Source organism: Microcaecilia unicolor, chromosome 2 (genome assembly GCF_901765095.1).
Source record: "Microcaecilia unicolor chromosome 2, aMicUni1.1, whole genome shotgun sequence".
Taxonomy (NCBI): Eukaryota; Metazoa; Chordata; class Amphibia; order Gymnophiona; family Siphonopidae; genus Microcaecilia; species Microcaecilia unicolor.
This window is the reverse complement of record NC_044032.1, coordinates 55,589,333-55,611,592: the sequence shown is the minus strand read 5'-3', so window position 1 is coordinate 55,611,592 and position 22,260 is coordinate 55,589,333. Positions and strand designations below refer to the sequence as shown.

Sequence of the window (22,260 nt, the reverse complement as noted above, 5' to 3'; positions counted from 1 at the left end):
TGTGACAAAAGTCTTAAAGATTTTGTTTATTGAAGTCACATTCAAAGCCAAATTATGTAGGCTAAACCTTTCTTGGACAATATTAGCAGGGCAGTGGTTCACGGTAGCTGATCGAACAATCAATTGCCATTGGCGACCAGAGCATGCTGTAAGCACATCAGAGACTGGTGTTCTGCTAAGTGTTCTGATATTTTCATTCTTAATTTCTCAACTTTCTAGCTACAGGTTTAGCTACCTGATATATCTATTCTCTGAAATATCTGGACTTTATTGCTAATTGCTTAATTAATTTGTCCTGTGAATCTGTACTGTGGTGTACTTCTCTGTCTTCTAGTAGACCCCCCAAAAGACAAAAATGAAACAAACTGAAAAAAAAAACTTTCTCTCCCTTTCTGTCTAGCTCTGAAAATAGTGATGATAGACTTTTCAAACTGTTTCTTGTTCTTTACTCTGCTAACTCTAGATGTAGCATTCTAACTTTGGCTATAGAATGTGGAAAAGTTCAGCCAGGTTTATTTTCCATTGCTAGTCCTAGGTTAAAAAAAAAAAAAAAAACAGCTTTAGTTAACAACTGGCTAAATTTGCATTTACATTGCAGAGATTGCTATAATTATAGGAAATATTTCGATTTACAGGAGAAAAGTTAGTTTCTACCTGAATCTGACTGTTGTATCAAACTGAATTTGATTTTTTTTGTTGTTGTTGTTACATTTGTACCCCGCGCTTTCCCACTCATGGCAGGCTCAATGCGGCTTACATGGGGCAAAGGAGGGTTAAGTGACTTGCCCAGAGTCACAAGGAGCTGCCTGTGTCATTATTTGCCCCAGAACCTTTTTGATAGAGGACTTGGCGTACTCACTGGGACAGAGTCCCACCACCCTCCCCAGGGTTCTGTACTCATTTATAGACAACCCAAAGTCATTAGCATTACTCCTCAGTTATACACAGGCAATCTTGTAGACTGTTAACCCTATCATAGTACACCTGTTCATACCCATTCTAATCAATCAAGAGGACTTTTATTCTGTGTAATAATTGTGGTGTTTTAGTTACAAGGCACACCTTCTGGAGTCATAAAAGCTTGCCCTGCCTTCAGCTTGCTAGTATAAAACAGGAGCTCAGCAAAATAAAGCAGGGATTTAGATGCAATTAAAGCAACTTCTTTCTCACCACTGCCTCAAAGAATAAAACAACCTAAGAATAGATGGATCACAGTAGGCTCAGGTAGACTATGACATGTGGTAAGCTTACAATGTGCCACTAATGGAGATCCATGTAACAGAATCTATGTGGGGAAAACCACTAGGAAATTGCATACACGATTGTTGGAACACAAACCATGCATAAAGATATCCAAAATTGGATCTCCATTAGTGGCACATTGTAATCTTACCAAGCATGAATTTACACAATTCCGGTGCTGGGTGATTGATCAAGTGCATACTGATGTGAGAGGGAGAGACAGAGATAGACGTCTCCTCCAATTTGAACAACGCTGGATTTTCAAATTACAATCGCTAGAACCAAAGGGTCTGACTACGATGATTCAATGGGCAGTATTTCTCTGACTGACAGATGACATCACTGAATTAATGAGCGTCTACCTTAAATAGATGGCGGCCATCTTAGCCATCCGAACAGCTGACAAAGTAGGAACAGTGAACATAAGTAAGTGCAAGTGACTTTCTGAGCTTGTGATGTTAACAGGATATTTATGACCGTGATAGAAATGGTATTAAAGATTGAGCATCCAGGAGATGGAAAATGATTGTAGTTCCTATGTTTGCAGATGCCATACGTCTGAGATAGTGTTAACCACACCGGTGTTTTTCCCTGACGAAGCCTATTAAGAAGGGCAAAACGGGACCAAAATATTTGCTTCATTAAAATGTTGAGAATATGAATGGTTGAAGGAGAAAGATAAAATCATACCGGGTATTTGTCAAGATTCTTTTTTTTATGCTAGGTAGATATTTTCTTTTTATTTTATATAACTGAAAAACTCCAAGAAAACACCCCCGATGGGGATTAAACTTGTAATCCACATGTTCATTAATATTCTTTTCATTGAAATACTTTAATTGAATGTTACCCACGTTGAACTGATAATCTTATTTCAGATAATGTGGGATATAAATATCAATAAATAAATAAAACTGAAAATCCTTGAAGAACTAGCTTTTCTCAAATGCTGTCATAAAGATCGAATTTGATCATCGGAATGGGTCACTGTAGCAAAATCCCTCAGTGGCAGCAGGAACATGTGGTTCTGTTCTCCTCTCTCTGCTTTTTTGTCTGGTGAAAGTCCCTACCTTGGTCAGTCCTACAATTATATCACTGGATTTTATATGGCACGGTACTCCCTTCCTTGAGCAGATAATTAGAAAAAACTGTAAGAGATTATGGAGCTCATTTTTAAAAGAGAAAAACATCTAAAAAGTGACCTAAAGTAGCATTTGGATGTTTTTCTCACAAAAATGTCCAAATCAATATTTTCAAAACAAACTTTTAGATGTTTTTTTACGAAGTCCATCAGAAGTGTATTTTAAACACAAGGGGGTGTGTCGGGGGGGGGGGTGTTAAGGGCGGGATTTGGGCGTTCCTAAGATTTGGATGTTTTACAGCCATAATGGAACAAAACAAAACTGTCCAGGACTAAAACTAAGACGTTTTGAGCTAGGCCTGTTTTTATAATGAATAAGGCACAAAAGGGTGCCCTAAATGACCAGCCAGCTCATTTTTGAAGTGGTCACCGGCCATTTTCCGACATAAATCGGGAGATGGCCGGTGATCTCTCAAAAGCAGCGAAATCGGTATAATCAAAAGGTGCTTTTTTTTTTACACCTTCGCCGCTTTCCCGTCGCCGAGCCGGCAAAAGTTCAAGGGGGCATGTCGGTGGCGTAGTGAAGGCAGGTCATGGGCGGGCATGGGCATGGCTACCAGATGGCCAGCTTTCGTGGATAATGGAAAAAAATGGTGTTAATGAGTATTTTGCCGCTTTTACTTGGTCCTTTTATTTTCACGACCAAGCCTCAAAAAGGTGCCGGAACTGACCAGATGACCACCGGAGGGAATAGGGGATGACCTCCCCGTACTCCCCCAGTGGTCATCAACCCCCTCCCACACTAAAAAAATAAAAATAAAAACCTTTTTTGCCAGCCTGTATGCCAGTCTCAAATGTCATACCCAGCTCCCTGACAGCAGTATGCAGGTCCCTGGAACAGTTTTTGTTGGTTGCAGTGGACTTCAGGCAGGCGGACCCAGGCCCATTCCCCCCTATCTGTTACACTTCTGGTGGTAAGTGTTGAGCCCTCCAACCCCCCAAAAAAACCCACTCTACCCACATGTAGGTGCCCCCCTTCACCCATAAGGGCTATGGTAATGGTGTAGAGTTGTGGGGAGTGGGTTTTAGGGGGGATTTGGGGGGCTCAGCACCCAAGGTAAGGGAGCTATGCACCTGGGAGGTATATATATATATATTTTTTAGAAGTGCCCCCTAGGGTGCCAAGTTGGTGTCCTGGCATGTCAGGGGGACCAGTGCACTATGAATGCTGGCTCCTCCCACAAGCAAATGCCTTGGATTTAGCTGGGGTTGAAATGGCCGCTTTTTGTTTCCATTATCGCTGAAAAACAAAACCGGCCATTTCAAACCCGGCGAACTCTGGCATTTTGCCAGGCCAAACCGTATTATCGAAAAAAAAGATGGCCGGCCATTTTTTTCGATAATACGGTTCGGCCAGCTGTTTGTGGTGGCGCCAAAATAGATCACCGGCAATCTATTTTGCTGATGCCGTTTGATTATTCTCCTCCAGATGACCACTAGAGGGAATCAGGGATGACCCCCCCCCCACCCCCCAAAAATATGAATAAAAATATGACTTCCCAACCTCTATGACAGCCTCAGATATTAGAGCCAAGTCTAATACAGCAGCACGCAGGTTCCTGGAGTAGTGTAGTAGTCAGTGCAGTGCACCATGGCTTGGGGGACTCAGGTCCCTATCTCCCTCTATCTGTCACATTTGTGGTGGAAACTGTGAGCCTTCCAAAACTCACCAGAAACCCACTGTAACCACATATACGTAGGTGTCCCCTTCATCCTTAAGGGCTACTGTAGTGGTGTACAGTCAGGGGTAGTGGATTTTGTGGTGGTTGGGGGGGGGGGCTCAGCAGACAAAATAAGGGAGCAACAGTGAGATTTGTACTGGGAGCATATTTTTGAAGTCCAATGCAGTGCCTCCTAGAGTGCCACATTTAGCTCCTGGGATGTCTGGGGGACCAGTCTACTAAAAATGCTGGCTCCTCCTACATTCTAATGGCTTGATTTTGTGCATTTTGCACTTGGACATTTTTGTTTTTTTTAATGAAAATGGACCAAAAAACAAAACATCCAAATCACAAAACCTTGTTCAAAACAGTATTTTGCAAAAAAAAAAAAAAAAAAATAGACATTTTTCTTTTTTGAAAGTGACCTTCTTTTTCTATTCAGATTTGGGACGATTTTTGCAAAACAGTCTTTAATTAGACGTTATATTGAAAACATCCACAGTCTTACTTATACGTCATATTGAAAATACCCCTCCACACGTCATTTCATTTATTACTACAGTATACTTGCTATTCTGTCTTTCATGAATAAATGTCAAAAGGGGTTTACAATCTAAAATCATAGAAAGGGATACCATTCAAATTAATAGCAGAAGTAGAAAGAGACAAGGAGGGGCATAATCGAACGGGGCCGGCCATCTATATGGGCGGCCATCTCCAAGGCCAGCCCCGTAAAGCGGCATACCCGACCGTATTATCGAAACAAGATGGCCGGCCATCTTTTGTTTTGATAACACAGTTGGGGCCGGCTAAATCTCAACATTTTGACTGGCGTTAGAGATTGCCGCCATTGCTTTCCGCCGATAATGGAAACTAATGCCGGCCATCTCAAACCCGGCCAAATCCAAGCCATTTGGTTGTGGGAGTAGCCAGCATTTATAGTGCACTGGTCCCCCTCACATGCCAGGACACCAATAGGGCACCCTAGGGGGCACTGCAGTGGACTTCACAAATTGCTCCCAGGTGCATAGCTCCCTTACCTTCGGTGCTGAGCCCCCCCCCCAAACCCCCAAAACCGACTACCCACAACTGTACAACACTACCATAGCCCTTATGGGTGAAGGGGGGCACCTACATGTAGGTACAGCGGGTTTTGGGGGGTTTTGGAGGGCTCCTATTTACCACCAGAAGTGTAACAGGTAGGGGGGGATGGGCCTGGGTCCGCCTGCCTGAAGTGCACTGCAGTACCCACTAAAACCTGCTCCAGAGACCTGCATAGTGCTGTCATGGAGCTGGGTATGACATTTGAGGCTGGCATAGAAGCTGGCACAAAAATATTTAAAAATTGTTTTGGGGTGGGAGGGGGTTGGTGACCACTGGGGGAGTAAGGGGAGGTGATCCCCGATTCCCTCAGGTGGCCATCTGGTCAGTTGGAGCACTTTTTTGAGGCTTGGTCCTAAAAATATATGAACCAAGTAAAGTCGGCCAAGTGCTTGTCAGAGCCGGCCTTCTTTCTTCCATTATCGACCGGAGCCGGCCATCTCGTAATCACGCCCCAGTCCCGCCTTCTGTACCCTGCTGAAACACCCCCTTTAACTTTGGCCGGCGCTGCGACGGAAAGCAGTTGAAGCCGGCCAAAATCGGCTTTCGATTATACCGGATTCGCCGGCTTTGGAGATGGCTGACCAGCTCCCGATATGTGTCGGAAGATGGCTGGCCTTCTCGTTCGAAAATAAGCAGGAAGATTGGCTACAGGTATCCATAGCTGGAAAACAGTCTGCAGTTCAGGATGATGAAACATAGGATCTCCTGCTTCCTTAGATTATGTTTAGTTGAATGGATAGGACCAGTATGTAAATCACTTTGGTTGTGCCACAGAAAGGTGATGTATCAAATGCATTGGGCCCCTTTTACTAAGCTGTGTAGGCACTTATGCGTGTCCATCGTGTGCCCGACTACCAGGTGGCTCTTGCTGTAATTTCATTTTTGGTGCACATTCACTACGCGCGTCTGAATAATAAATTTTATTTTCGGATGCGTATAGTGGACACGCACCAAGTGGAAACTGACTCACGTAGGTCCTTACCACCCAAATTCTTTACCACTAGCAGTAAGGTCAGAAACCCAAAATGGTCGTGCAGCAATTTTGATTTTGCCACATGTCCATTTTCGTACAAAACTAAAGGTCTTTTTTACAGGCACCATACTGGGAAAGACCAAAGGTCCATCAAGCCCAGCATCCTGTTTCCAACAGTGGCCAATCCAAGTCACAAATACCTGGCAAGATCCCCAAAAAGTACAAAACATTCTATACTGTTTATCCCAGAAATAGTGGATTTTCCTCGTCCATTTAATAATAGTCTATGGACTTTTTCTTTAGGAAGCCATCCAAACCTTTTTTAAACTCTGCTAAGCTAACCACCTTTACCACATTCTCTGGCAATGAATTCCAGAGTTTAATTACACGTTGAGTGAAGAAAAATTATCTCCAATTCGTTTTAAATTTACTACACTGTAGCTTCATCGCATGCCCCCAGTCCTAGTATTTTTGGAAAGCATAAACAGACGCTTCACATCTACCCGTTCCACTCCATTCACTATTTTATAAACCTCTATCATATCTCCCCTCAGCTGCCTTTTCTCCAAGCTGAAGAGCCCTAGCCACTTTAGCCTTTCCTCATAGGGAAGTCGTCCCATCCCCTTTATTATTTTCGTCGCCCTTCTCTGCACCTTTTCTAATTCCACTATATCTTTTTTGAGATGAGACGACCAGAATTGAAAACAATATTCGAGGTGCGGTCGCACCATGGTGCGATACAAAGGCATTGAAACATCCTCATTTTCCATTCCTTTCCTAATAATACCTAACATTCTATTTGCTTTCTTAGCCGCAGCACACTGAGCAGAAGGTTTCAACGTATCATCAACGACGACACCTAGATCCCTTTCTTGGTCTGTGACTCCTAACGTGGAAACTTGCACGATGTAGCTGTTAATCGAGCTTCTCTTTCCCATATGCATCACTTTGCACTTGCTCACATTAAACGTCATCTGCCATTTAGACGCCCAGTCTCCCAGTCTCGTAAGGTCCTCTTGTAATTTTTCACAATCCTCCCGCGATTTAACGACTTTGAATAACTTTGTGTCATCAGCAAATTTAATTACCTCCCTAGTTACTCCCATCTCTAGGTCATTTATAAATATGTTAAAAAGCAGCGGTCTCAGCACAGACCGCTGGGGAACCCCACTAACTACTCTTCTCCATTGAGAATACTGACCATTTAACCCTACCCTCTGTTTTCTATCTTTTAACCAGTTGTTAATCCACAGTAGAACATTACCTCCTATCCCATGACTCCCCAATTTCCTCTGGAGTCTTTCATGAGGTACTTTGTCAAATGCCTTCTGAAAATCCAGATACACAATATCAACCGGCTCACCTTTATCTACATGTTTGTTCACCCCTTCAAAGAAATGTAGTAGAATGGTGAGGCAAGATTTCCCATCACTAAATCCATGCTGGTTTTGTTTTACTAATCCATGCTTTTGAATATGCTGTGTAATTTTGTTCTTTATAATAATCTTTACCATTTTGCCCCGCACCGACATCAGACTCACCGGTCTATAATTTCCCGGATCTCCTCTGGAACCTTTTCTAAAAATCAGCATTACATTGGCCTCCCTCCAATGTTCCGGTACCACACTCGATTTTGCACGCGCCCAAAACCCATGCCTACACTACCGCAAGTCACTTTTCAGCATGCCTTTGTAAAAGGACCCCATTATGTGTTACCTATCTTCCCACTGGGGGCAAAGAAAGAAGGTATATTCACAGCCTCTAATGTACTGACTTCCACTGTGATCTTCTAAAAATGAAAGATGCACCTATTGTGTGTTCTAGTTATAACTTTAGACTTTTTCTACTGTTCCACAACTATTCTTGTAGGAATAGATTAGAGGTAGAATTGTTCCACCTGGAAACTGGTTTCTAATTCAGAACACAAGTCACAAAAGCTCTTATCACCTCATTCTTGAAAACTGATTATTAGCCTCTTAAAAGTGATTGAACAAGCAGAATCGAGATTCTTTTCTGAATCCAACCATAGATTAGAGAAACTGCCATGTTAATTATAATCATAATAAACTGAGGCTAAAGAAGTCAGTTTGGTAGTTTATTATAGCAGTCTACAGTACCTAAAGGGCTGGTGAATTGCACTCACAGGCCTTGAGCTTTTAAAATTGGGCAACCCCAAGCCCAGCAAAACTCAGAGCCCTAAGGGGTGTCGTGGGGAACCTACATGTGGGTACAGTGGATTTCTGGTGGGTTTTGAAGGGCTCACATTTACCACCACAAGTGTAAAAGGTAGGGGGGTGGGCCTGGGTCCACCTGCCTGAAGTGCACTGCACCGTCTAAAACTGCTCCAGGGACCTGCATACTGCTGTCAGGGAGTGTTACAGAATAGGCTCCTACCGTGCACCTAATTGGAGAAGCCCAGTTATAGAATTGCCTCTTTAGAGGCGATAGCTTTGTTTAAACTGTATCTGGATAGCTATTCAATTATTGGTTTATCATCGCAAATGGATAGACAACCATTTGCAGTGGCGTCGCGAGGGCAGCTGACACCCCGCACCCCCCCCCCCCCCCGGGTACAGCACGATGCACCCTCCCCCCTCTGTAGCGCAACACCCCCCCGCCCCGCCCGCGAAAACATACCTGGAAGGCGGTGAGGGGCGGGTGGGCGGGCCAATCCGCCGAGAGCACGCCGCTGGGGGGGGTGTCGGCGCCTCGCTGGTTCCCTGCTCGCTCTGCCCCGGAACAGGAAGTAACCTGTTCTGGGGCAGAGAGAGCAAGGAACCAGCGAGGCGCCGACACCCCCCAGCGGCGTGCACCCGGGGCGGACCGCCCCACCGCCCCCCCTTCCTACGCCACTGACCATTTGTGCTGACTTTGGATAATAGCAGGTACTATAAGTATATTACTGCTGAATAGCAGATTTTTTTTTTATGTACTGCAGTCAGCTTTTTAAAAAATCCTGACCATCATTGGCTCAGTATCAGGGTAAGATGTTTTAAGCTATTATAATGGTCTGTTATTGGTACTACTAAATAAAATCACGAAGAAGGCAATTTTCATGCTCATGAATTTTGCATAAATTTTCTAATTGAATGTATGTCACAAAAGCTGGAATTATTTACTATTTATTTCAATACAGCAGTGCATTTAACAACTTAATTTATATTGATAAAAAGATTTAAACATAAAGGCACAGTTGTAGAGGAATGTGCTCTGTTGGAAGCCCACTACAAATTATAAGTATTTGCTGCCAAATAAATTGTGTGGGTGATGTTGATTGAGTTGGCACCTTTAAGTCAGAGTGAACAATCTCAAATGTACAATTCATGCAGTATTATTTTAATGTATTTCATTTATTTATTTATTTAGGGGCTCTTTTACTAAAATGTGTTAGAAAATAGGCTTAGCACATTTTTAATGTGGGACTTTCCCTTGCGCTAAGCCTATTTCTAATGCAATAATACAGGCATTTTTCAGTTATATTTTTTCAGGTTAGGTCGTGCGTTAATGTCTGCATTAGCACGCATTACCTGAAAAATGTTAATGCGGAAACAATGATCAGTTAATGCTTGTTAATGTGAAAGTGCTAGCTGAATAATGCTTCAATTTGTTTTGCAGTAAACCTTTTTTTTCTGCATATAGGAGGAGATTCTATATGTGGCACCTAAAAAATCAGCACTGAAATCAGTGCCGACTAAACGTATTCTATAATCGGTACCTAGATTTAGTCGCCAATTATAGAATATGCTTAGTTGATGTTTTAGCACAAATATCTGCATGCTTCCATTTATGCCAATGAAAACCTGCTGTAAATCTAAGCACGTAGATTTGGGCACACTGAGCCATATTCTATTACTACACGCCTACATTTTGGAACGCTCATGAAATGCCCATTTCCCCACCTATAACCAAGCCCTTTTTTGCCTCCATTTGTTAGAAGTTCAGTGCACATCGTTACAGAATACACTTTGCGAGTTGTGCACCTAAATTCTTATCAATGCCAATTAATGCTCATTATTGTTTGTTAAGTGCTGGTATCAGCACTCATTAGCTTGTTAAGCCAATAAAGTTATGCGCGGTGTTAGAAAATCTGCACCGATTTTGGCACCTAAATCTAAGCACACTATATAGAATCTGCAGGTTAGTGTCTGTCCCCACAACTAAAATTTAGGCACAACCATTTATGTCAACTGAAACCTGGTGTAAATGCCCATGTCTAATTTAGGCACAGAATGGGCATATTCTATAACAGTGCGTGTAATTTTTAGGAACACCCATGACCTTTATAAGTTAAGAGAAACAAAAGGGAAGGGATGGGAAAGTAGGGGATGAATAGCTTAACAATAAGTGGCATAGATGACAATTCTATAACTTAGTGCCCTCAAGTAGGTGCCATAAAAAGCCGCACTTGGCACTGATTCTATAACAGGTGCACCCTAAGCCATTATAGAATAAAGTTGTAGGGTGGCACTGGAACACTAAAATGTAGGTGTGGCTACTTATGCCAAGTCAATAGCAGGCATAAGGGGGCATGTCCATGCCATGCAAACAACCTATATTATTCTATAAGTTGCATGTGTTGTTAGACAAAATGCCCATGATATTCCCATGCTCTGCAAGCAGGAAAAGAGTAGAGGCTGGCCAAAAGGACAAACCACTACAGAAGATATAGATTATTCACACTTTATTCAGAGCACAGTAAAAAGGACCCAAGCACGATCAATTGATGGTCTCTAATCCCCTGATGCAGCAGTAGTTACTGCAAAAAAGAGGTCAATATCAGGGAGGCCGAAAAGACATGCTGATAAGCTAAGGACCATAAAATAATTTCATTCAAATGATACAATTAACAATGTGTATGAATTTCACGGTCACTGTGAATGCTCAAAGTGTCCACCCCCAGCTTAAACACAGGCCTTCAGTCAGTTTTTAGTTGATCCCTGCGGCAGGCTATTCCAGGTCATTTGCAATGTTTCCTTGAGTTCAGCGATTCTTAGTGACTTTCAGTAGAGCTTTTGATAGGCCTCCAATATTGTTTTCCAGATAAAAGTTTACTTCACTGTGATGTCATTAACAGTAAGCGAGTACCCTTTTTTCAAATAATGGTAGTTTAACAACACAAATATTTTTGAACGCGTGAAAATCACAGGGTGGTCACACTAAAAGAATGCGTAACTTTGCTCTGTTTGAAGATAATCTCATTCCACTCAGCACATAAATGTGGACAGTAACAACAAATGAAGCTGTAAAATTTCACATTGAAATTCCAAGTTGCTGAGAAAACAGCAAAAAAAACCCAACCCTTAAGGAATTACTTTTTTTTGCCTCACTCTGTATAACATCGCGCCAAAATTCTGAGAACGCCCATTACCTATTCATGCTCTTCATGCCATGCCCCCTTTGATATTGCACGAAGTTTACCATAGAGGGCAGTCAGTGGATGCTTCCTGGATCTACCCACAAAGTTTATTCTAGTCATTATACTACATGTAATATCATTAATATTGTATATGTGATTATTTGTCCATGAAACTTAGTTTATGTGGGAAGGTCTGTCAGGGCTATTAAACATAAACTTACTGAACATAAGTCACACATTAACAATGGAGTCACTACAGCGCCTTTGGTGCAACATTGGCTCAGTAAAAATCATTCTCTTGCTGATATGTGTTGAAGAATCATAGATAAAATTGAGTTGGGAGTGAAAGGAGGGATCCCATGCAATTACTCAGTTATAAAGAAAGAAGGTTGATATTTACTCTAAACATGGTCTGAAGGGGTCTGAACATAAAATTAGACTAGACCTCCTTAATGTGAAAAGATACTGTGATTGGTTCTCTAGCCAAACTATTACAATTATCTAAAGGGTATTGGCCGGTGCAGCCATTTTGTAAGACACTTTTAGAAGTGAATGGCATTCAATGTTCAAGTAGATGAGGAGATTAGTAAAGAAATATTGCATATGTTAAGGCATTTCACCATTAAAATTTTAATTGGAAGTTTTGTATTTCAGGTCCGTACCCTGATGCAGCTGGGGTTTCATTCCTAGCGAAACATGGTCCGTGTAGGCAGCGGATCTGGATATTGGATAAAAGCTAAGTTGATTTCAACATTTAATTTAATCATTTGATATTGATAACATAAAGTTATAATGACAAAATATTAGGTATAAAAATAATAAAAGTGCTTTCTCCGATGAAGAGATAGGCGAGTCATGAGCTGATTGCTCATGTGAGAACAGTTGCCACTGAGGTTCTGGATAGTACACAATTTTGTGAGAGTTGAGCATCTGAGTGAATTTATAACATTTTGGACACACAAGTTATAGAATAGAGCGCTGCAGTAGCCCAGCAGTAGTTCTGAAAGGGTGGATGGGCAACGTGAGAAGCCTGTTACCGTGCGCCAACCCTTTAGTAAAAGGGCCTCTAAGCTAGATAATTCATTGGTTATATAACAGTCCACATATTAAGGAAAGAACCAGGCACACCCATTTAAGGGGGGCCGCCCACAACCGAGCTGAAGGCCACCGAAGACAGCAGGGTGGGGGGGGGTACAGGGAGGGCCAGCTAGAGAGCAGAGGTAATAGTGGGAGGGAAACAAGGGGTAGCAAGGGGAGGGGGCAGGAAAGAAGGGGAGGAGCAAGGGAGGAGGAGAGAGGAATTCGAAATGCACAAGGAGTCCTTTTGAATTTGGAGGCAGGAGAAGAGCAACGCTGGGCAGCAGCTCCTGAAATTTTTACAGGCACATGTTCTGTGTCCGCCCTGGGCAGAGCTCACGCAGAGTACAGCCAAAGAAGCTCTTACAGCAGAGCACAATATTCCAGCAAATTGAGAACAATTTTTACGTTATGTAGACATTTAAAACTTTGTGTGGCTGCAAGGCTCCTAAGCCAGATAATTCATTGGTTATATAACAGTCCACATATTAAGGAATGTTTTCTGGAATTATACAAACAGATAAAATGGTGTGTAGTTTGTTCTTTGACTTACTCTTGAGTTAACCACTTCCAATGAGACATTCTGAGGGGTAGCAGTAGGCACTGAAAGAAGAAATGCAAGCAAATTAATAGTGTAACCATACAATTTATTTTGCAACACAAGCAAAACACGGCATTACATTGTATGTTTTGTGGAAACAGGATTGCTTTACAAATTTAAATTTCAGGAGCCATGCATCCTTAGTTCCGATGAACACAAAATCATTCCAAGATGGAAAGGGGAAGAAATACAGTCTCCTTGTTATTCTGTGTGCACTTACATGAGTACATTTAACCCCCCTGCATTTACTGTACAGGGAAAACATGGGCTCTATCAAGGTCTCTAGTATTCTGCTGCTATTACCAGAATTTGCCATTGCTAATCATTTCAGCTCCATTGATTTTAGCAGATTCTACTAGGAGTTGACACTGCAGCTACCAACAAGTGTACAGGGTGCCACATATTGATAGAAGTTGAAAAGGTAAAGCACTATAAAATCACTTCCCCGTAGTCACACAAAGATTCATCAGCAGAAAGGAACAGTGCTGGTGTCTCAAGTGATCTTAAAACTTATGTTTTAATTGTTGACCAGCTTAAGCATACCACCTCCTGTAACTCCACTGTCTTCAATATAACATATTAAAATCTAACAATCTTTTGTAATTGCTAGAGGTTTGGCTGCATTCTGGGTGCCTTAAAATATAATAGAATACAAGGAAAATTGTTCATCCCTTCTTTAATTCTATATTCATCTAATTAAGGATACGGGAAAACAACCATCATGTCCCCACTAAGCTTTAGACTGTTACAGTATAGCTATGAGATCTGGAAAAGGGTCTGTGTTATGATAAAACATTTCCAGAGAATTAGCCTTAATGTTGGCAAATCCTGTGTAAAAGCATTTCTGTTTCCAAGAGACTGAGATATTGAAATCATCTCACCTACTGACTGTCAGCAAAGGATGCCACAAAGTAGTGTTTATGAAAGAAAACTGTACATATAAATAAAATAAGTTTGATGAGATGAGTTGAAAATGAGGGTTACTACCTTAAATCAATTCCAGTTTTCTAGAAAGCACAGTCTACTACAGCAAAGCCAGCTATTCTAAAGTATGAAAATATTGAAATATTAGATTTTATCAAATATTAACACCTACTAAGGGCCCTGTTTACAATTTTTTATTTATTTAGATTTTGCTCACACCTTTTTCAGTAGCAGCTCAAATTGAGTTGCAGTTGGGTACACTGGGTGTTTCTCTGTCCCTGGAGGGCTCACAATCTAATTGTGTACCTGTGGCAATGGAGGATTAAGTGACTTGCCCAAGATCACAAACAGCAGCACTAGGATTTGAACCAGGCACCTCAGGATGTCAAGACTGATGCTCTAACCACTAGACCACTCCTCTACTCCTAAGGTGCACTAAGGCGCATTAGCGTTTTTAACCTGCCTACAATTTAGCGCGCAAGCTAACTGTGTAGGTGCCTATAGGGATATTGTAGGCACATACACAGTTAACGTGCTAATGTGCCTATAACATGGCTTAGTAAGCAGGGCCCTTTAAATCTTGTGTTGTATATACTCTGAAAAATATGTGATGCACATGTTAAAGTGTTGCTTAATGGGCTACTAATAAAGTTTTGCACATGCATGAAAAAAATAGACTCAACAAGGTGTAGCCTAATGGTTAGTGCAGTGGGCTAAGATCTTGGGAACTGGAGTTGATTCTCACTGCAGCTCCTTGTGACCCTGGGCAAGCCGCTTAATCCTCCATTGTCTCAGGTACAAAAACTTAGATTGTAAGCTCACAAGGAGCAGAGAAAATACCTGCATATACCCTCAGATTCTATATAGCGTGCCTAGAGATGTGCACCAAAATCCAGGCAGATTCTATAACAACATGTGTAACTTAATTGGTTTAACAAGCTAATTAGCATTGATAACTGCACTTAACAAGCAATAAGGAGCACAAATTGGCAAAAGTTAGAATTTATATGTTCAACTCTCGCTAAGTGTATTCTGTAATGCACTGTGCCTAATTTCCAATGCATGCAGACAAAAAAGGGGCATGATTATGGGCAGGAAAATGGGTGTTTTCTGGGCATTCTGAAATTTGCATGTGCAGTTATAGAATATGGCCTTGTGCACCTACATCTACGCAGCAGATTTATGCTACGTTTCCGTTGATGTAAATGGATGCATGTAGTTTTAGGCACTGGTATATCAACTAAGTGTATTCTATATACCGTGCCTAAATCTAGGCGCCGTTTATGGAATACACTTAGGCGAAAATGTTTTCTGCGCTTATTATTTAGGCAACTTATATAGAATCCCCATAGAAATGATTACTAGTGATTTAAATGGCCAGAAATGGCTCCTGGATATTTAAATTATTTGCTTGGGGCTAACAGGGCTTATTCAGCAACACTTAATCAGATAGTGTTGCTGAAAATGCATGGTTTGCACCTGAGTGGTTCCCAAACCTGCTCCTGGAGGCTCCCCAGCCAGTCAGGTTTTCAGGATATCCACAATGAATATTCATGAGAGAGATTTGCATGCACTGTCTCCTTGGTATAGAAATCAATCTCATGAATATTCATTGTGGATATCCTGAAAACCTAATTGGCTAAGGAGCCTCCAGGACTAGGCTTGGGAGCCTCCAGGACTAGGCTTGGGAACCACTGGCCTAAGCTGTAATTGGCTATTTTGTGTGCATTCCGAGGTGAAGTTGGCACTTAGCTAGTTAAGTGCCAATATTAAGCCCTTAAGGAGGATATTCTATATATGGTACCTGAAAAATTGTTGCTGAATTCAGTGCCAAGTACATTATATAATTGGTGCCTAGATTTAGGCACCAATTATAGAATATATTTAGTTGATATTTCAGCGCCGAAATCTACGCACATCTATTTACACCAACAAAAACATGGCATGAATCCCAGCATGTAGATTTAGGCGCACGGCCATATTATATAACTAGACACATACATTTTGGAATGCCCACGGAATTCCATTTCCCCTCCCATAATTACACCCCTTTTCACCTGCGTGCATTAGAAGTTCAGTGCACATGGTTCCAGAATACACTTAGTGACGTCTGTGCCTAAATTCTAATCAGTGTCAATTAGGAATGGAAGAGGAAGAGATGCCTGGACTGCGGGCCCCCTGTTGCTGTAGGGCCCAGGGCAGCTGCCCTTTTTGCCCCCCACCCCCCAACGCCGGCACTGCTTACACAGCAAACCTCAGTTGTATAACACATACATATTTACACACTCCTTGCTTCATTGCATTGTGTTATTACAGATAAATGGGTTCAGTGCGGTTTACAACAATTAAATGCTAGCTTGCAACTAGTGCAATTTACATCAAGATGCTAATATGTAACAAGTAAAAAGATAAGCCTATGGTCAATGAAGGAAAAACAGAAGAAAAAAATCAACTTTGTAAGAGTCTCAAGAATCTAGAGAGGTCTTTGGAGTTGAGCAGTCATTTGTTTGACTGTGGGGACAAAGAGGTTTTTAAGTTCTTCCTGAAGCTTTGGTAGTTACAGTCCATTCTAACGCCCTTGGGAAGTGAGTTCCATAGAGTGGTTCCTAATACTGGGGAAAGAGAGTTAAAGACTTTCTGGAATCTAGTTTATTTAGTTATTTATTTTAGATCACTTATACCCCGCCTTTTGCCACGGAACGCAGCCCCAAAGCGGCTTACAATGAACTTAGAAGAGAATTACAATGACAGTTGATGGCAAGAGGGAAGGGGAGAATAAATACAAAACTTAAAAAGAAGAGCAGCAGGGAGGAAAAAGAAAAGAGAGAGGAAAGAGAGGAAGGAGAAAGAGGGGCGAAGTACAATTGATCCTTCGCCCCTCTTTCTCCTTCCTCTCTTTCCTCTCATTGATTGGGCTAATTATAATGCTGATACCTTAATTATGAGACTAGATGTGAGGCCATATAGTACATGAAAGACTATACAAGCAGCTTTGAACATAATTCTCCTGGCCATGGGGAGCCAATGCAGTTTAGAAAAGTATGGTGAAATACTGTTGTATCTTTTTAGTCTGAAGATCAGCTCTGCTGCTGTATTTTGTATTGTCTGTAACCTCTTGAGGTATTGGGACTTAATTCCAAGAAATATGATGTTGCAATAGTCAGGGTGTGGCAGGATCAACATCTGAATGAGCAAGGCAAAGGGTTTCTGGTCAAAGATCGATTGAACAAGTCTTAGCTGTCTCTTTTTGAACAATGTTTTCTTCCAGAGATGTGGGACAAGAAGGATAGAGTAGAGTCAAGGATTACATCAAGTTCTCCAGCAATTGATCTACAATCATATAATTTTATTGAAGAGGGAACTTCTATCCCAGGGTTGTGGAACCACAGAATCTTGGTTTTTATAACATTCAATTTTAGTTTATTTGCAAGGGCCCAGTTCTGTACAGCGTCCATCCCACTTGTTACTATCTGGGCAAGATCACAGTGTCTTGGCCTATTAAGCTGCTATAACAGGATTGTTTTGCCATGGTAACCTTAGATTTGTAATGCAGTGGCGTTCCTAGGGGGGCTGACACCTGGGGTGGATCGCCGATGCGCCATGACCCCCGGGTGCAGCACGACCCCCCCCCCCGGCGAAAGAACCCCTCCTGGGTGCACGCCGCTGGGGGGGGGGGGGGTGCTGCGCGCCTGTCCTCTTCGTTCATTTCCATGCTCCCTCTGCCCCGGAACAGGAAGTAACCTGTTCTGGGGCAGAGGGAGCACAGAACAAACATAGCAGACAGGCTTGCGGCACCCCCCCAGCAGCGTGCACCCAGGGCGGACCGCACCCACCGTCCCCCCTTGGTACGCCACTGTTGTAATGGCAAAAGGCAAGCCTCTAGTTAAGTTTAGCAGAAGAAAAAGAAGAAGAGTGGCTTATTCTCCAGTGTTTTTCAAGACATTGGAATTCCCTTTTTAACTTACCTATCTCCTCCATGTACCATAGGGACATTTTGGTTGTGTAAACCTTTTTTGGTCCTGATAGGCGCAATTTTCTCTATTATCAGATTCACGTTAGTGTTCCAGAGTGATTTGAGTGCTTCATTGTTTGAGGTGCATGAGGTGATAGAGATATTTAGATTGAACCAGAAGGTGGTCTCATCTATTTTTCCTCTGGTGGATGTCACTTTATGGAGTTTATGCTTGGATGGGTGCAAGAAAGAAATATCTAGGGTGAATTTGAGTTTGAGGTGATTTGACCATAGGAAGGGATCCCAGTTGAATGATCCCACTAAGTTGTTAGGAAGAGAGTTAATGAAGTTGAGGATCCATGGTAGGTAGAATCCACTTGTTTCTAAGAATGTTTTGAAGTTCCTGACATTTGTGTCATCATCATTCTCTAGGTGTAAATTTAAGTCCCCTAATATAACCAGCCTGGAGAAGCAAGAAGGAGTCACTAGAATGACCTCAACTAACAGGATTGCTCAAACTTAGGCTAGGGTCATGGCGGATGGTAAGCGAAATGAAGGCCAATCTGGCCTGATTCGGCAGAGTCATCTGCTAAAGTGAGTAACATATATTCTAGTTCTGGAGAAAGGTAGGATGTGACTAGGGCATCCTGAAAGAAGCTTTTTTAGATGAATGCAAGACCGCTCCCTCTTTTACCCCTTCTTAAGGAGTGTAAAATATTGTAGCCAGGGGGTAGAAGGTGAGGTAGATCCAGGCTTTCTACTTCTGTAAGCCAGGTTTCTGATATGAATAGCAGGCCAAGGTCACTAGATTCAAGGAGATCTTTGATTATGGAAGATGTAATGGGGCAATTTGACAAATTGTCAGGACTGGATGGTATTCATCCCAGAATATTGATAGAATTGAAAAATGAACTTGCAGAACTATTGTTAGTAATATGTAATTTATCTTTAAAATCAAACATGGTACTGGAAGATTGGAGGGTGGCCAATATATCACCAATTTTTAAGAAGGGTTCCAGATGTGATCCACGAAATTACAGATTAGTGATCCTAGTCCTTAGTGGAGTACATGATCTTGTGAGGGAGGTAATGATGATGGGGCCACTTGATAAAAGTGATCATAATATGGTCAGATTTGATATTAGTTTGGGAGTAAGTATACAAAGGAAATCCAATAGGAGACTATGATAAAATGAGTAGAACGGTGAAAAAAAAAACTTAGAGGAGTAGCTGCAAGGAAAAGGAAAAGTCCATAGACCATTATTAAATTGACCTGGGTAAAATCCACTGTTTATTTCTGGGATAAGCAGCATAAAATGTATTGAGCTTTTTTGGGATCTTGCCAGGAATTTGTGACCTGGATTGGCCACTGTTGGAAACAGGATGCTGGGCTTGATGGACCCTTTGTCCCAGTGTGGCAATACTTATATACTTATGTAACCACATTCTTTGATGATCATCATTGCATGCAATTTAAAGTGCTTTGCTTCACTGCATAATCATGTGTTCAAGTATTGTATGTTTTCAAGCTTGTATGCCTATTAATATTTTAAAATGTTCTTTGAAGCTTGATTACAATGCTGTCTATTACACATTTATTAAGCCCAGGTGCATGAATGTAGTCTAACATTCTTAGCGATGCTTTATTAATGTTTGAAACACTTTAATGACATTTATTGTGAATGAGTAAACACAAACTATTGTTTATTTTTAGCTCAAGCAGCTCAGCTCCTTTTAGAGACAAACCCCTTGAAAAGGGAAGGAATGTGAGGGCAAAGGGCCCCTGCATAAAGCACTATATACAGTTCTGTTTGTTTCTATATAAAAGGGAATAAACACATGGCACTATCCAGTATTTCTAACCTGACTTTAAAATACAGATTTTAGCTGATTTCATCTTTCATGCAGAGGGATGTGGTCTAATAAGCCTCAGCCTTACATACAGACAAGAGAATGCTGCCAAGGGTTCTAGTGTACCAGAATAACAATATTGTTGTCAGCACTGTCATAGCCAGACCAGCAAAGGACTATCAGAATTTCCTTTGCTGACGGAGCGGTGCTGTGTTTGGAAAGACACCGCACATTGGCCTTCTTTTACAATCCTATGGGATTTGCCACTTGGGAATCACTAGCACAACTTTGTAAAAGAAGCCCACTGTTTATAAAACCCCAGATCATTGTTATGTGACCCCTTCAACGTGATGCTAGTGAGACAATATTGTAGCCTCTCAAGCCACAACGTTTGGGATAAAAAAAGTTATTTGGAATCAACAACAAGTTTAGAATGCTGCAGCTTGTGATTTCTATATAAAGTGGCTTATATCTGAGGCGAAGGAGGTGGCTGCTGACATTCCACATGAGCAGCCCCTGCTTTGCCACCTGAAGAGGTCCTTCGGGGGAACACACTGCCATCTGCTAGACATCTTCACCATCTACACTCAGGCTGTATGATTGCTATGTACTTCTGTGTAGTGCTATAGGGATAGGTGGCTGAATTATAAGCCTGTCTAGCGTAATGTACATTTACTCTGAACTATTTTTATAATAAGACCGTCATTGTCTTCATTCTTGCCATTTCATTTTGTTCTTGCTGCTTTTCTAAATAAATAAGCAATCTATTTTTATAATACCCTTGGGTGTGGAGTTAGTTCTGTTATTATTTGGGTATTATGAATTTGGGTCTATAGATAATAGGGAACACATTTGATTTTCTGGCACTACATTGTCTAATGCCAGAATGTGGCAGAGTCACATTCTTCTATAACATATACTAAGTATCATGCTCCCAATAACACCCCTAAAGTGTGTAATCTGTGTTTGCCCCACAATGTACAGACTTGGACAACCATATTATAAGTTGGAGGTCCTTTCTAAAATGCCACTCTAAAGTTCTTTATTCTACTAAAATTCACAATGAAATACAGCTATTATGAGTTGTAATATTCTTAAGAACAGGTAGGCAAAATGCATCACTTCAATCTCCAAACTTTACCAATCAAGTTAGAGGTTTCAGGTAGATTTCTTGGTTCCAGGATGAAGTGGACATTCAAAGGTTCAGTCTATCAAGAGATTTGAAGGTGGAGGGGTCCTACAAAGAGGATTGTCCATGGAGCACAGAAAGCCTTTTTCTTATTATTTTTCTTCAGATAAGAGTTCTAAGTAGTCTCTTACAGACTCTGGGTATCCTATGGATATTTTTCCTTAGGTGCAATGAAAGTATTTCACTGGTTTCCTACTTCAGACAATGGTTAAATGATTAAAAAGTGCTTTGTAAAAGTATGAAAAAGGAAATCACAGTTACTGTAAATTGCCCTAGCTTTCAAATCTCAGAGTCAATGTTACAGCTTAGCATATTAATATTGCAATAAATGTAATTTCTTAATTAAAAAAAAACAAAACTTCCATATTATGTGAGGAATGAATACTAACAAATTCTGTAAAATAATATAAAATCTGCAAATAAGATAAAATATGTGTAGTATATAAATGTTGAAATGTCATTATTCCTCATTTATAGCACTCTTAATACTGATTGTGGGTGGTACAGATTAGCTGCAAATGAACAAAGTTATTGGAAGTAATTGTTATGGAAAAACAAAGGTTGTATAATGTAATTACAGAAAGATTTTTGTATCTTGTAAAGTGTAAAATTAGAAAACAATTTAGTCATAGATAATTACTCTTTGTGATAATCTACCTAATGGCACATCTTCTCTTTAACTAGTTAATAATGATGTGGTAAATAATACAAATTATTATTGATTTCACAGATCAAATACTTGGAATGCCACATTATAAAGGTAAGAAAAATTAATTCTGATCTAAGAACTGAAATGGCATTTGTGTACCCATTGTTTGCAGTATATTTCCATGCTACTGAGGAAAATGAAGTCAGACCCCATGCTTATTATATAGGAGGCCATTTTTGAAACCTTATGTGGCTTGCTGGCATATGCATGTGGAAATACCATCCACATATAAATGACAATTTTGCAGTTCGCATTATATACAGGTACTGGCAACGTATTCATTTATGTCAGTGGAGTAGACATATTGGGGATGTAGTGGAGCAGTTTTGCTAGATAAATGTGCAGGGTATATCTTGGGAACCCATGGAGGCTGAAGGTGGTGATTCTGAATGTTGGCATTTCCACCTGCTAAAAATCACACACAAATCACAACTTCTCCTGTCTTTTGGAACCTGGTGATGGTGGCTGGAGAATAGCTTA

At 41.1% G+C, this 22,260-nt stretch overlaps 1 protein-coding gene across 1 annotated transcript in view; it reads right to left on the bottom strand.

The window, feature by feature from the left end:
- Positions 1–22,260, bottom strand: part of DCC (DCC netrin 1 receptor) — a 1,295,383-nt gene that overhangs the window by 429,591 nt on the left and 843,532 nt on the right. Inside the window, exon 12 of the mRNA XM_030191909.1 lies at positions 13,108–13,157. Within this exon, the coding sequence (XP_030047769.1) occupies positions 13,108–13,157 (50 nt within the window). The remainder of the gene's footprint in view (positions 1–13,107; positions 13,158–22,260) is intronic.